This window comes from Manis javanica, chromosome 4 (assembly GCF_040802235.1).
Source record: "Manis javanica isolate MJ-LG chromosome 4, MJ_LKY, whole genome shotgun sequence".
Lineage (NCBI taxonomy): Eukaryota > Metazoa > Chordata > Mammalia > Pholidota > Manidae > Manis > Manis javanica.
The window spans coordinates 32,595,667-32,610,236 of NC_133159.1; the positions used below are offsets into that span (position 1 = coordinate 32,595,667).

A 14,570-nucleotide genomic window follows, 5' to 3' on the forward strand; every position below is an offset into this window, starting at 1 on the left:
TTTAAACACAATACCCAACCTCCAGTCCATAAAGATAGTGAGGCTGGGTAAAACACAAACAAACCTAAAGAGCTGTGGGGTTGGGGGGAGGAAATGAGCCAAAGGAGGAGACACTTTGAATGAGATTCAGTGTAGTTATTAATACTGGGGTACAAATTTGGTTCTGAGCTTCCTGCTGGCCACAGCAAAAACAACCACACACTAGGTCACCCACTTCTCCAAGGAAAGGCCAGAATTTCATCTGTGAGGTTCTGGACAATCCACCACACCTTGGTTCATACCACTCCGCATACAGCGTCTTCCAGATACACACAAACCCAGTATGCTGGGCCCAATGTATATACTGACCCTTCTTTAAATTTGTCACCTGTCCATTCAATCCCTTAATTTAAAGTAATAGTTAGGAGCTCTGGCCCCAGAGCCAGACCTCCACTGCCACTGGGTCCACTTCTGGGCCTCCTCTCCTCTCTTGTTCCCACTCCAGTCAGGTTTATATTAACTGCTTTCATAAAGTCCATCCTGTCACCGTCATCAGCCACTTTCATGTTACCAAATCCTGGGGCAGTTTTCTGTCTTCATCTTGCTAATGCTGATGGCATTTGACCCAGGCGAGCACACTGGTTCCTGAAACACTCTTCACGCAGCTTCGAAAACACAGACCTGCCTTCTTGGTCTCCATCCACTGCTCCTTGTCCGTCTGCTTGGCTGGTTCCTTCCCTACAAACACTCTGCCTTCCCTACAAACTTCACTGGGCCCCGTTATGGCCCCTTTCCTTCTAGTCCCTGCCTCAAGCCAGTTTTAGGACTCTAAGTATCAGAAAGTCACTGATAGCCACAACATGTGTGCCTGTGGCCCACATCGCTGCCCAGATGTCAGAAAGGCATCTCAGACTTAACGTGTCTAAACCAAACCACTGATGCCCTCAGCTGGCCTGCTCATTCCTGTCCCATCCCAGGAAACACCGGCACCATCTGACTTGAGATGACTTCAGAGCTGTGTTTGGCTCCTCCCTTCATCCACTCTTTTACACTGAAAGAAACAGAAAATAATCCTGTGGGTCTGCCTTCAGCCAAACTCTTAGAATCCAACACCTTCTCACCATTTCCATTCCAACTCCCTGCCCAAGTCCAACACTGCTCAGTGGACTGTGGCTTTGTCTGTTTTGTTGGCTGCTGTATCCCTCATGCCTAGAACTATATGCCTGGCAAATAGTAGGCCAACAGGAAATATTTATCAATTATGTTAAATGCCTTAGAGCTTGCTATGTACACAAGACAGAGAAAGGGTTCTGTGGCTCAATAAACAAATGATCTCACCACTGTGAAAATAATCATCACTGATATGTTTTTAATATATACTATGGGCCAGCCTCCTTACACGTGGTAGGAAAGAAGATCCCAGAGGAGATGAACAAGGCTCAGAAAAGTAGGAAATTGTCCAACACCAACCATCTAGTGGTTGGTGTAGTAGATATTTAAACATATTCATTTACTTGTTGAGCACCAAGTACATGCCAGATACTGACTGGGGGAACAAAAGAGACAAATCCCTTAGTCTAACAGCACTTACATTCTAGTAGGGAGAGAAATGCAAGAAATGCAATGTACATATATGACAAGTATAACAAGAAAGCCAGTTATGGAAACAGGGAATGACAGGGCACTCCCCGAGATAAGGTGGTCAGCGAAGATCACTTTGGGGAGGTGGTGTTTGAGCAGAGACCTGGATGAAACAATGGGGTGAGCCCCATAAATACGCACATGAAGAGCAGAGACCCCAAGGGAGGCGATCTTTGGCTTGTTTGGGTGACAGCAAGGAAGCCGATGTGGCTGGAAGCCAAAGAATGAGGAGCAGAATCTGGGGGATGAGTATGTTTGTGCAGAGGAGAGACATGAGCCGCCTTAGATTTTAAGAGGATCATTTCTGCTGCTGTGCAGAGAAAGGCCTGAAGAGAGGTGGGAGCAAATACAGAGACCTACTTGGAGATGTCTCTCGGCTATGGAGCACAGGTGTTTGGTCAAACAGTAGTCTACACTTTGCTGTGAAGATATATTTTCCTTAGATGTGTAACATTTACAGACAGTAGATTTTAAGTGAATAATGTGGGTGGGCTTCATCCAATCAGTTGAAGGCCTTAAGAGCAAAGACTGAGGTTTCCTGAAGAAGGAGTCCGGCCTCAAGGCTGCGGGGAAGAAACTGTGCCTGCATTCCCACCTGCTGGCCTGCCTTGTCAGCCCCAACAATCAGATGAGCCAATTCCTTAAAACAAATCTAGATAGATAGACAGAGATGATGATGATGAGGTAGATAGATGATAGATAGGTAGATGATAGATGGATGACAGATAAATAGATATAGATGGATGATAGGTGATAGATAGGATGGGACAGATAGATAATGGGATAGGAGATATAGGGAAGAGTAATGTAAAATATGATAGGATATATATATATATATATATAATATATCCTTGAGACTGTGACCTTGGTAAGTTCACCAAAGGGGTGACTCTAGACAGAGGAAAGAGGTCCAAAGACTGAGCTTGGGAGCCCCTGAGGCATTGTAAGATCCAGAAGTCAGGAAGAGAAGGAAAAACCAATAAAGTAAATGGTGAGGATGAGCCAGTCAGACTGGCAGGAAATCTGGAAAGCATGTGTCCCCTAAGCCAAGTGAGGCAGCACTTTATTCCAAGAAAGACAGAGTCATCAGCTGTGACCAATGCTGGGGACATGGTCAGTGTGTGGGCAGGGAGAATCCCAGGTTCTGGAGTGCCCTGTAGTGGGCACTGAGTGGGGAAGCTAGTGTGGAGAGAGGAGCTGCCTAGGCACACACACAGGCAAACTGTCACCCACTCTGCCGCCGTGTGTAAGGCCTCCACACAGAGACCAGGGTCCCGGCTGCCCTGACGGTCACTCCCCACATGCCTCACGACGGAGGTGCCCTCGGAAGCACCGGTGTACCTGGCTGGCCATACACGGCGGCAGCAAGGGTTTACATCTGCTGCTGAGCTGGCTTTGATGGACGGTGGGTTATTCATGAAGAGATTAGGAGGAGCTGGACTGCAGTAGGACCTTGAGTCATGTTAGGCAAGTAGGGAAGTGGCGCCTTGTGCCCAGGGAAAGAATGACGCACTGGGGCCCTAGCAAGAGGAGCTTCTCCACTGAAGGCCGAGAGAAAGAGACCTGTGGCCACAAGGGCCCCCACACCTATACATTTGTTCCTGGCCCCTGAGGTTGTCATTACTTCTTCTACTCACTGATGAAGAAACGGAGGCTCAGAGAAGCACGTAACATAGCCACAGTCGCACACGGTTGAGAAGTGCTGGAGTGTGCATTTGAATCCAGATCTCCTTGCCTTCGAGGCCTCTGTTTCTTTTCCTATAGTACCATAAGCTGAACAGAGGCAAGAATTCCAGAGATAAAACCTGCTCCACTACACTCATCTGTAAAATGGAGATAATCACCAGCCTCTCCTGGTGGAATCAAATGGGATTATGCCCATAAAACCATAAAACAGCATTGCGCCTCACACGCAGTGCATATTCAAGAAAGGAGAGCTATTGTTTCTGATGATTACTTTAAGTTTACAGATGAGAAAGCATGTAAGAGTCCATTAAATTCTCTATACTCTAAATAAAGGCTGAAGCCTGGATTCAAAACCAAACATAGGAAAATCCCAAAGTTCACTCAAGTCTTCTTCCATTTCACCCCATGGTAAGAAAGCGGGAGATGGACATTTCGGGCAAGGTGGAACGCAGGAGCAAGAGCCTGAGACGCAATAGGCGTACACAAGTCAGGCTGGTCGGGGAGTGTGATGACATCAAATTCTATCCACAGGTTGGAGAGTGGGCCGTCAATGCCCAGCTGGGCCATCTGGGTTCCGATTCTGTGTTAAGCGTTGGGTGGGTGCCAATCACATGCGAGGCTCCATGTCCAGCAGAGCCAAGCCCTGGCACCCACAGTTTACAGCCGCCTGGCCTGGCAGTGGTGACAACGCCCTTGTGGACTTTGCCTTCCTCTCCATGACCTGACCTCCAGCTGCAGAGGTGGTGGGTAATGTGCTGCCTCAAAAGCAACTGTGAGATTAAGGGACCTGCTAGAACTGCCTGACCCACCAGATGAGGGCGAGCTCAGGTGGGCCAGGGCCCACCACCCCCGCAGCAGCCTCCCGTGGTGGCTGCTTGCATTGTGCCCATCTGATGGAAGAGGATACAGGACTCAGGCACAGTCGCTGTGTCCAAGATCACACAGCTGTGGCAGGACCAGGACGGGAACTCAGGTCAGTCTGTCTTTAAGACCAGTGCTCTTTCCTCTACCCTGGGTTAGGCTTTTGGCTCCTGAAAGGCACGGACAGGTGAGGTTGGTTAGACACAGCCTGAAGGCGCCCAGGCACCAGTGGGAGACGGCAGGCTGAGGCAGGTTGAGGGCCTGGGCAGGGAGTGGTCCGAAAGATGGTCCTGAACTGGAACTGGAGAAAGGGGGCAGGCGATACATGGGTCTGGGTGCGTGGAGAGGCCTGAGATCAGCCCTCTATCTACCCACTGTGGCCTGGACCGGCCTGGACCAGCCTGTCTGCACCCTTCACCAGAGAAAGCCCCAGGGCCTGCCCTGAGTTTCTGCTCTGCCACTGACTAGATCCATGACCTGGGGCAAGTCACTTCACCTCAGAAGCCTCACCTTCCCTGTGAAATGGTCTCTCCATCATTGCATTCACACAGGTGTCTTGAGGAGCAGAGGGAAGTGGAGCGGTCCAAGGCCCTCCCCAGAGCCCCGCCCACAGCAAGCCCTGGACGCTCAGGGTCATTGCCCACGTGCCCTGGGCCTCCCACCCTCATCACCCACTCCTGGGAATGGGCTCTGGGCGTGCCAGAGAACAGCCAACTCTCAACCCCGCCCCAGCCAGGCCAGTTAATGAGCGACCAGGGCACTGCAGCCTGGCCTATAAAGAGCTGCTAGCTAGGGAAGCTGGTGGGAGCCGGGTGACGCAGTTGTGGGATTCAGAAGGAACGACATGGGTGGCAGGACGGTGGCAGGGCTCCTGTCTGGGGTGGCCATGGTCCTCCTGGTGCTGCTGCAGGACACGCAGTCAGTCTACATCCAGGTGAGTCCCTCCAGCTCGTCCGCCCTTTGAAGGTCCTCACCTGGGAGGCTGGGATGGAGAGGGCACACTGGGAAATTCGTGGGTTACAGGGAAGCCCAGCACCCAGGGTTCAGCCCAACACCCAATCACAGTCCAGGGTTGGACCAAGACAGCTGGTGGGTGGGGGCCGCTGGAATGCTGATGGTGATGATAGCAATAATAAACTGCTGTTATTCAGCACTGCCTTCCTCCAGGGCCAATCCTGGTCAGAGGTCAGAGCATGGAACAAGATGTGCTCCCTGCCCCTGGGGAGCCCAAAAGGGGCGAGAGGTTCCTTTTATGCTCCCACAGCTCTCTCTATTCAGCCACGTATGGGTGGGGAGGGGACAATCATCAGAAAAAGTTTCCCCAGGTTAGTCAAGCTGATACCGCAAGATGAGCAGGGGGCAGCCAGAAACAGGACAGGGCCTGCTCCAGACAGAGGGCACAGGGTATGCAAAGGCCCAGAGAGAAGATGGCCCGGGGCTCCTTCCAGGGTGCCTGGGAGGCTAGAAGGAGCGGTGGAAGCCTGCCAGCACAGTGGGGATGGCTGGCCCTGCGTGTCACATTCCTTGCCCTGGGCAGGGCCCCTGGGGAAGGCAGGAGAGAGTCAGCCTCCACCCTGAAGTCCTGACCTTGGAGCCTGGCCAGCTTGAGGCTGCCACCACTTCGCCATGTTGGTTCAGGGGGGATCACCCAGTCAAGGAGTGTGCTTTGGGTCCAGGCACCCAGGAGGAGTGGAGGGTGAGGCTCAGAGTGGGAAGGACACAGGCAGCCAGTCAAGAAGAGCTGGGATTTGGACTGGGGGTCCGGCAGTCCCCAGAGCCCATGCCTTCAACCCCTGTGCTCCACAGCCCAGACCTCATCTACCAGGTGCCAGAACCCAGCAGCACAGAGCAGGGTGAGTGCCAGGCCCCACCTCCCACCTCGTAGGCCATCTGTCCCAATGGCCTGGATTCTCCGTAAGAACAGGAAGCCTCTGTGGGGTCTGAGGAGCCCTGGTCTCCTGGCCTAGGTTTTCATGCTGTCCCCCTTCTCTTCTCCCTCCTCCCTGCAGTACCAAGGCTTCCAGGTCCAGCTGGAATCAGTGCAGAAGCTGAGTAACCTGGAGGGGCAGCGGGTGGCCAGTCCCCACCTGCAGGCCCAGAGCCGCCTGCCCTCAGTGTGCCACCACCCAGCCCTGCCGCTGGACCTCCAGCCTGTCTGCACCTCCGAGGAAGCTGCCAGCATCTTCCAGGCGCTGTGTGAGTGCCCAACCCTGCAAAGTTCCTTGCCCCGCTGTCTTTCCTCCCCAGCCCCCAGATCCTCACAATGTTTCTATTAAGCACATTCAAGAAACTCAGCCCTGGCCTCCTCGGTTTGAGCACTGAAAGTCAGGCATGTCAGAAACCCTCTCAGCCCCCAGCAAGCCTGATGGCTAGTCATCCTACCTCCAAGACTGCACATATGGCAGGAAGGGGGCACTGGGAAAGGGACCCATAAGCAATGACTGCCAAGCACAGGGGTGAGGGGGGAAGCACAGTGGGGACACAGAAGAGAGATGGCTTGTGTCCCGAGCAGCATCAGGCATCTGAAAGGCTTCCAAGAGGAGAAGACATCTAAGCTGAAACATGAGGGATGAAGCAGAGCTGGCCAGGGGAATGTAACAATTAGCCAGCATTTATTGAGCACTGACCAAGTGCCAACGCTGGGTCAGTCCCCTGCCATACTCTCTCCTCACCACCACTGTCAGGCTGATACTATCTGTTCAGCAGCAGGAAAACTCAGGCACAAAGAGTTTAAGAACTTTGGCCAGGCACCCCTGGGAAAGAGAGGACCGGGGCTTGGGCCCAAGCCGCTCATCCTGCTTCTAAAGTTTCCAGCTCGTATTCTGTGCGCAGGATGCAGGGCCCCTCCTGCAGGCCCGCTCCTCAGTAGGCCTTCTCTGGTCACATGGCCAGCTGCTCCCTGGACCACAGACGTCTCAGGTTCAGGTTCCGCTGACCGGTGTTCTCCCCACCCAGGCGCCATCGCTAAAGACGACTGTGAGCTGTGTGTGAATGTTGCCTGTACAGGCTGCGACTGAGATAACTGGGCGCCCTGAGTCCACCCTGGGCACCGTGGCCCCCAGCCTGCGGCTGTCACAGCCCCCACCCCCATCCAAGCTCCAGAGGGCCCCCTGGCCAGCAAGGTCTTCACCACCCTTCCAAGGCTCAAACAGCTGGATCTGGTGCAAAGCAACTGGACACATGGTTGGAGAGCTTGGCCCACGAGGCAGTCCTGCTGCTGAATAAAGAGTCAACTGTGAATGCAGAGCCAGCTGTCCATTTGCTCATTCCCAGGAACTATGGGCAGAGCTCCTCGGGCAGCTGGGTGGGTGGAGGAGAAAGGATGGGCTTGCGATACAGTCGGAAATTTCCCTGGTTTCCAGTGCCTGAGGAATTGGTTCATGAAACCCTATTTCATATAGGAGTAAGGAGGGGTAGAAATGAGTCACCTAAGATCATACTGCTGAGAAGCCTCAGAGCAACCCAGACCTTTCTGACCCCCAAGCTTAACTCAAGGCCTTGCCCGGCTGCAGTGGTCCCGGGAGGATGGAGGGAGCTTCTCCAGGAGATGGGCTGCAGGAGTGGGTGGGTAGAGGAAAGAATCACAGGTGTCCCCTGCGAGGCCTGCAGTGAGGGCTGACTCTGCCGGAGCTGCCTGAGAAGCTGGCTGGACCTTCACCCTTACCTTCCTGAGCTCCTGCCCACCTCAGGCTGCACAAGACCACCTGGCCAGCTCTGGATAGGAGACTTTTCCTCCCTCTCTCCATTCTGGTGGCCCTGAGGAACACGAATTATAATGAAAGCCAACACTTACTGAGCATTTGCTAGCCCTGGGCACTACTCCGCACGCTTTGCATGTCCATGAATGTCACAGCAGTCTCTTGAAGCGGGGACAACTCTGTACACAGACTCCACCTCACAAACAAGGAGACCCAGGTACAGAGAGAGCTACCTAATCCAAAGTGGCTCAGCAAAGTGGCAAAGCAGGCTTCTCCCCAGGAAGTCTGGGCCAGAGCCCAAGCTCTGAGCCACTGTAGAACTGCCACCCCTGGCACTGGCCATGGCCAAGGCCACCTGATGGAGGGCCCCTTGCAGCCAGCCATGGCGTCTGCACCATAGGCCTTCAGTGCCTTAATGCAAGACAGGGGCCATGCTGGGAATTGCTGGGAGAAAGGCCTTTCTGCAGGGTGCGCTCCTCCACAGCCTGTGTCCGGGGCAGCCAGAGAGCAGGAAAGCCAGGCACGAAGGGGCCGTGACTTCTCAGCTCAGTTCGCTGAGGGCCAAGGCCACGGTGAACTCCCCCAGACCAGTGGCCCACCCTGACAGCCCAGTTCTGTCCATGAGCCCTGCAGCCTCCCACTCTACCAGGCCAGCCCAGAGCTCCAGCTCTCCCTTCTCCCTCACCCCACAGGCAAGGCTGGCTAGGCGTCTTTGCAATGCCTCCTGCATCTTTCGGGGCCCCTCTCATCTCTCCACCATTATTCAAGATGGGCCCTTATCACATTTCCCAGGACTAGGCAGACCTTCCTCCCTGGCCTTGCATCCTACAGGCTCCCCGTGCTCCCTACGCCAGGAGAACATCATGGTGCTTCTGTGATGGTGCCCCTTACCCTTCCATGGCTCCCCAGTGCCACCTCTTTAGTCTAAACTGAGCCCACGCACCATCTAGCCTCGTCCGGACTGCTCCCTTCAGCAACACTGGGTTCCTATCTGCCTGGGGAGGAAATGGGGAAGGGGACTGCCACTCACTGAGCACCTACTGTGTGTAAAGCACAGGCTGAGCTACCTACACAGAAATAATAATAGTAACATTGGCAAAGTGCTCACTATGGGCCCAGCAGAGCTCTGAGAGCTTTCCTTGTATCATCTAATCTTCACTCCACCCTATGAAGGAGGGATTCTTGTCATTCCCATTTTACAGATGAGGAAACTAAGGCGAGAACAGGCTATGTAACCTACCCAAAATCACACTGCCAGTAGAGGCACACCCAGAGAGTAGGGCTCCAGAGTGGGAGCATTAAATGATTCTGCCCCACCACACGTCTTGTCACATTCCCCTGCAACCCTGGGAAATAGGATCTGTTATCACCCCCATTTTCAAATGAAGAAACCAAGTCTCAGAGAGGCTGGTAAATGACATGGTCACTCTCAAACCTAGCCTTATATGTTTCAGGCTCCACCCTGTCAAGGCTGAACTATTGCAGTGCCACAGATCTTCCTGCTTCCACATCCACACCAGCCCCACCTTCTGGGATGCCCTCTGCCTCCCTACCTCCACATTGGTTTTGAAATTCCAGGCATCCCAATGCAAACGTCAAGGACTAGGGCAAATGTCTGCCTTCCCTTCCCCATCACAAAGCCTTCCCTGAGCTTGGCCCAGAAGGCAGCTCACCCTCCAAATTCCGCAGGCCAGGAAATCCTGCCCGAATCACTCCATGACATCTCCACGTCCCAAGAAAGACCCTGGTTACCTCCTCTTTCCTCATCCTCTCTAGCTTTACTAACAGGCCTCCCTCCATGCCTCCCATCCTGCCCTCATCTGAACCATTCTCAGCTTGACCCTGGTTCCCCTGCCTGGTTTTACTTGTACTGCCTATTGAACCCTCTCATGTTTGCATGTGGCCTGAACTTCCCATGCACTACACCAACATTTGCATGCATTACTTCACCTAGCCTGGGAGTCAGGGACTATTACCATCCCAGTTTTACAGAGGAGGAAACTGAGGCACGGAGAAGGAAAGCAACTTTCCCGAGACCACACAGCGTATGGAAGACCTTGGCTGGAACGCAGTAGTGCTTGCTTTCCCAGTCCTGTGCTACGCTCCCACACAGCTGTCCACATGGTGGGGCTCAGCCACTCTGGGGGTCACAGTGACTTCCCAGGCACGGCAGCTGTTATATCACAGGGTGCCCAGAGCTGCACAAGGGGCAAGCAAAGTGCCCAGGGAGCTTCAAAGACAGCATTGGGGCATGAAGACTCTCCCTGGGAGGTTGGGGAAAACCATCTGGGGAGGACAGGAGGTGCACAGGAAGGCTCAGGGGGGCAGATCCTGAGGCACCTTGAATACTCTAGGGCTTGGAGCCATTTCATAACCTGTCAAGTGTCTGTGTTGGACTGCAAACCAGCACAGCCCCCTGTGCTTGCAGATGGCTCAGTGACTTCGGTGATCCCCGGAGATGCAGACGAAAAGCAGAGGTTCCACCTCCCCCAGGGGTGGTCTGGAGATTCAGGTCCCCTCACGGCCTGTGTGTGGTGACAGCCACGGGGGTTTGGTAGCTTAGCAGGGCGAGCAGGGCCCTGGCGCTTGACACACTAGACCCCGAGCTTGCCAGGGCAGGGCAGGCATCTGTAAAGCTGGGTGGTGAGCAGAGTGATGAGCAGGGAAGGGACAAAGCAAACCCAGGGGCACTCTGGGATCTGGTTTATTAGCTGAGGCTTGGGGTGGACTTTGGGGAGCATCCAGCAGCTCGGGTGGGTCGGGGGCTGGGGCAGGGGGGCCCCCCCAGGCCGCTCTCTCCTCACTCCTCACTGGGCAGCAGGGAAGGCTGAGATGTGCGGAGCGCCGGCGTCCTGCGGGGGAGGGGCAGAAGGCCACACATCCCGGTGTCCTAGCATCCCGCACAGGCAGCGTACGCACAGATCTCACACGTGCTCGGGTCCTCGGCGATGGCCTCTGGACAGGAGAGATGGGGCCCGTGAGATCCAGTTTCCCTCCCCAGATCTCCTCCCCTACCTTGAGTCAGAGCTGGGACGGCCACCGCCCAGACGCCAGGAGGAGCCCAGGCCTGTCCTCTCTGATCTGCAGGGCTTTCCTCCCCAGGCCAGGATGCAGCTACCGCTCAAGCCAGCCAATCAGAGCAGATTCCACGCAGAACCGCGACACAGTGCACCCAAGGCAGAGGTCAAAGCGAGCATCCTTCTAAGTAAGCTCTTCAACGGCAACCTGAACTAATTACAGCGGCAATAAAGACCGACCTATCAGAGGGGAGCCTCCTTCGAATCCCACCAATCAGAGCCCACGTCTCCCTCGAGAGCCACCAGTCAGGGTGGCTGTGCCCATCGGAGAGGCGGCTACTCACCCAGCCTCTGGAGGATCTGGTGGGCATTGGGCTCCTTGCAGAGAGGCTTGAGTTCTTTGGGAAACTGTGAGTAGCTACAGGCAAGCGGCACCATGGGCCCACCGCCCTTCCTGTGCTTCCGAATGCTGGGCACCTGGTGCTCCCGGAGGTCCTTGAGCTTCTTCACTGACTCCAGAGAAAAGGAGAACTCGCCATCCTGAGAGACAGGTGCAGAGTGAGGCCAGGCTGCAGCCTGCTCCAGGACAGTGCCCTGGCTGCGTCCTGGACTGAGAAGTAAGGTCTGGAATTGAATCCAGCTGCTTCACTTCCCAGCCACGTGCCTGTGGCCAGTTAACAGAACCTGTCCGAGGCTCCGTTTTCTGCTTCTGAAAAACGGAACTAATCTTTCCCGGGTGCTCTTGGGGCCGCAGTGAGACATTAGAGGGGCCTGGCCCACAGCAAGCATGCAGTCAACTGGCTCATCCCCTGCCCTCCCAAATGCTCGTTTCTCTTCTCTCTACCTGTTTGGAAGCCAAGGTGTATGAGACAGGACCAAGAAGGGGATCCCCAAGGAAGAGCCAGGCCTTAGACACACCCCTAACTCCAGCCCCGAAATGGGGGTGTGCTATCAAGGGGCAGGCTCATGGCACTGAAGGCACAGAGAGATCTGGGCCAGGCCAGGGACAGAGAACTTACCTGCACGGTGACCCCCTCTGCCCCCAGGGCAGCCCAGGCGCCAAGGAGGCACAGTGCAGACAGCAGGAAGGTGTTCATGGCAGCAGTGCCGAAGAGACAGGAGTGGCTGGTTTGGATGCCAGGGAGAAACAGTGGGACTTTTAAAGACAGTACGGTTACTGAGTAACCCAGGAAGCTTGTCAACACCTCATCTGCTTGCCTGTCAACTCAGGCCTAATCAGATAAGGCTCAAGAGAGTCCTGGCAGATAAGAGATTAGTCCCAGGAGCCCTGCAGAGCCCTGGCCCCTCCCTGGGCTCCCACTTTAACTCACAGCTGGCCTGGGCCCTACATTCTTTCACCAACCATACACACTCACTGACAGCTGCTGTGGGCCCGGCCCTGTGCTGGGGTGGGGCTGCAGACCCATCCCGGCCATGAAGGAAGGAGGCCTGACAGCAGCCACGCAGGGTGATTCAGGGAGTGGGTGGGGGTGGGGGTGGGAAATGGAGAGGCCACCTCACCCAGCCCAGGGGCAGGGCAGCTCAGGAAGGTTTCCTAAAGGACGTCTGCCAGTGCCAAGTTTTGGGGTATGGGTGGAGATTTTCAGAGAAGAGGTGGAGGGTAAAAAGCCATTTCTTGCAGAGGATGCTACCTGCAGGACAGCCAGAGGTGAGATAGGCCTGGAATACTCAGGGACATGACTAATTCAGCCTCAGGGGAGGAGGGGGCTGCAAGGGGGCTTCAAACGGTAAGAGATGAGCTGCAGACCAAGGCAGATGCTCGGTTTGACCCCTCTGGTTTTGAGGAAGGCCTGAGCTCTGCTGTCCTACAGGCCTGAATTGAAGTTCTACCTACTGTCCCGTTTCAACATGTGTGAACCTCGACAGATTGCTTCTCCTCTCTGAGACTCAGTGTCCCTGCTTTCCTCCATGGGGACTAATAATAATACCTCCCTTATGGGAGATAAGCACTCAGTGAAGGGTCACCTAGTCACTGTTATTTCTATTAGTAGCAGCAGCAGCTCTGGTCCCCACTGGCCCCTCTGGGGACCACCTACCCTTCTGAGCCACAGCCTGTCCTCATCCTGCACCAATCCTGCTGCCCTCCAGCTCAAATTGTCCTCAAACAAGCTCCTCCCCTTTCCCTTCTGATTCCCATGCCCCTGCTCCCCTAACCAACTCAGTCTGCTGTGTCTGCCTGACAACCAGCCCCCAGGTGAGCCCTCCCCTTCTGTCCACCTCCTCCAACTGGCCAGGCCCTTCCTGCCAGACACACCTTCCACCCCTTTCCTGAACATGCTCCCTCTCCTGAACATGCTATTGCATCTCCCTGGAAGACTTTTCCTTCCTTGTCACGAGGTGAACTCCTAATCAAACTTTAAGGCCCAGATCAAATAACCCCCAATGCATCCCCAGCTAAATAACTTCCTTGGGTCCTGTAGAAGCAGGTACATTCCCCTAATGGGAATCTCATTGGGTGGGATTATGTGGGCGTGTGTCTCTGCCCCCTAGACCCTGAGCCCCATGAGGAAGAGGATGTGCGCTGGCACAGTGTGCACTCTTTGTGTTTTGTTGTGAACAGGCCCCCAGGACAAGGAGGAGGGAACGTCCCAGGAGCTCCAACCTCACCAGATGCCAGGACAGCTCTAAGGAAGGGGGAAGTGGGCAGGGGTGTGACTCCCTGGGTGGGGAGAGTCAATATGACAGGAGAAACTGGAGGGAGAAGAAACCTGACAAGGGGAAACTACTAAGGAGTCCAGCCAAGGAGGGGCCACCTGCCCTGCAGGCTGGTCCTCAGAGCTAGACTGGACTCCCTCCCCTTTTTCATGTTAAGTGTATGCACAGGGGCTGAGGAGTGGGAGGTGTGTGTGTGTGAACACATGTGTGTGCATACGCTGATGCCTACACATCCAGTCTGGCCGCAAGGTGGCCTCTGCTAGTTGAGAGCCAGGAGCGAGTGAGCAGCGGGGGTGGGGCATGCTGCGGTTACGGATGGAGTTTCGCTTGAAGGTAAGGCTGGAGATGCACATCAGGGTAGAATATCCTGAGCTTGGGGTGGAGGTGAGCATCAGGTACAGCTCAGGAGAGCAGCTGGTGCAGGTGTGGGCACTGGAACTGGGGCTGGGTGGGGTGAGCTGAGTTAGGGTGAAAGCTGGTTTAAGGGCTGCCTGAGGATACGGGTTGGGATTGGGGGTAAGTTAGGGCAAGATGAAGTCGCAGCTAGCTATAGGAGCTCAAGTCAGACCTGGCATTTGCGGCTGGGGTCAGGGTCAGGGTGGAACGGAATGGAGGGTAGGGATGGGTGGCAGGGTCAGGCTTGGAATCAGAGGGGCAGCTGTGACTGAGTTGGAGTGGGGCTGCACTGATGTGGAGGTGGGTAGAGTTGGTTCTATGATCAGGGTTCAATCTGGGAGTTATATACAGGGCTCAGACTAGACTGGGGTGTCCTTTATCATTCAGGATGGGCTTGGGTGGGCCTTTCTGCTGAAGGAGCCCTTTTTCTGGCTAACGTTCCCTCCTAAGGTTTAGCAGGATTGTGAGAAACGGAAGGGTCTTTGGTCCCTAAAGTCACTTTCTTCCCTAGGCCCCTAGCCAGGACTTAACCTGATACAGGCAGGGGTGGAGTGGGAGAGGGACTGTAGGAGTGACGTTGCTGCACACTGTGGGAAAGAGGAACTGGATCCCAGGA

General features: G+C 54.8%; 2 protein-coding genes across 2 annotated transcripts; one reads left to right on the forward strand and one right to left on the reverse strand.

The window, feature by feature from the left end:
- The first annotated feature begins 4,942 nt into the window (after nt 1-4,942).
- GUCA2B (guanylate cyclase activator 2B) lies at nt 4,943-7,413 on the forward strand. Its single transcript, XM_017671518.3, has 3 exons — nt 4,943-5,101; nt 6,177-6,363; nt 7,123-7,413. The coding sequence occupies exons 1-3, from the start codon at nt 5,012-5,014 to the stop codon at nt 7,182-7,184; spliced, it is 339 nt and encodes a 112-aa protein (XP_017527007.1). The 5' UTR covers nt 4,943-5,011; the 3' UTR covers nt 7,185-7,413.
- Nucleotides 7,414-10,553: 3,140 nt separating this feature from the next.
- GUCA2A (guanylate cyclase activator 2A) lies at nt 10,554-12,058 on the reverse strand. The gene is made up of 3 exons (XM_017671519.3): nt 11,902-12,058; nt 11,227-11,422; nt 10,554-10,820 (listed from the first exon to the last, which is right to left on the reverse strand). The coding sequence occupies exons 1-3, from the start codon at nt 11,977-11,979 to the stop codon at nt 10,756-10,758; spliced, it is 339 nt and encodes a 112-aa protein (XP_017527008.1). The 5' UTR covers nt 11,980-12,058; the 3' UTR covers nt 10,554-10,755.
- Between the last annotated feature and the right edge of the window lie 2,512 nt (nt 12,059-14,570).

Bases quoted from the DNA above. Each gene is read 5' to 3' on its own strand.
- GUCA2B (XM_017671518.3), top strand. From the start codon at position 5,012: ATGGGTGGCAGGACGGTGGCAGGGCTCCTGTCTGGGGTGGCCATGGTC. The intron at 5,102-6,176 runs GTGAGTCCCTCC...TCCTCCCTGCAG, and splicing joins CGCAGTCAGTCTACATCCAG to TACCAAGGCTTCCAGGTCCA. The intron at 6,364-7,122 runs GTGAGTGCCCAA...CTCCCCACCCAG, and splicing joins CAGCATCTTCCAGGCGCTGT to GCGCCATCGCTAAAGACGAC.
- GUCA2A (XM_017671519.3), bottom strand. From the start codon at position 11,979: ATGAACACCTTCCTGCTGTCTGCACTGTGCCTCCTTGGCGCCTGGGCT. The intron at 11,423-11,901 runs GTAAGTTCTCTG...CCTGTCTCTCAG, and splicing joins CAGAGGGGGTCACCGTGCAG to GATGGCGAGTTCTCCTTTTC. The intron at 10,821-11,226 runs GTGAGTAGCCGC...TCTCCTGTCCAG, and splicing joins CCAGATCCTCCAGAGGCTGG to AGGCCATCGCCGAGGACCCG.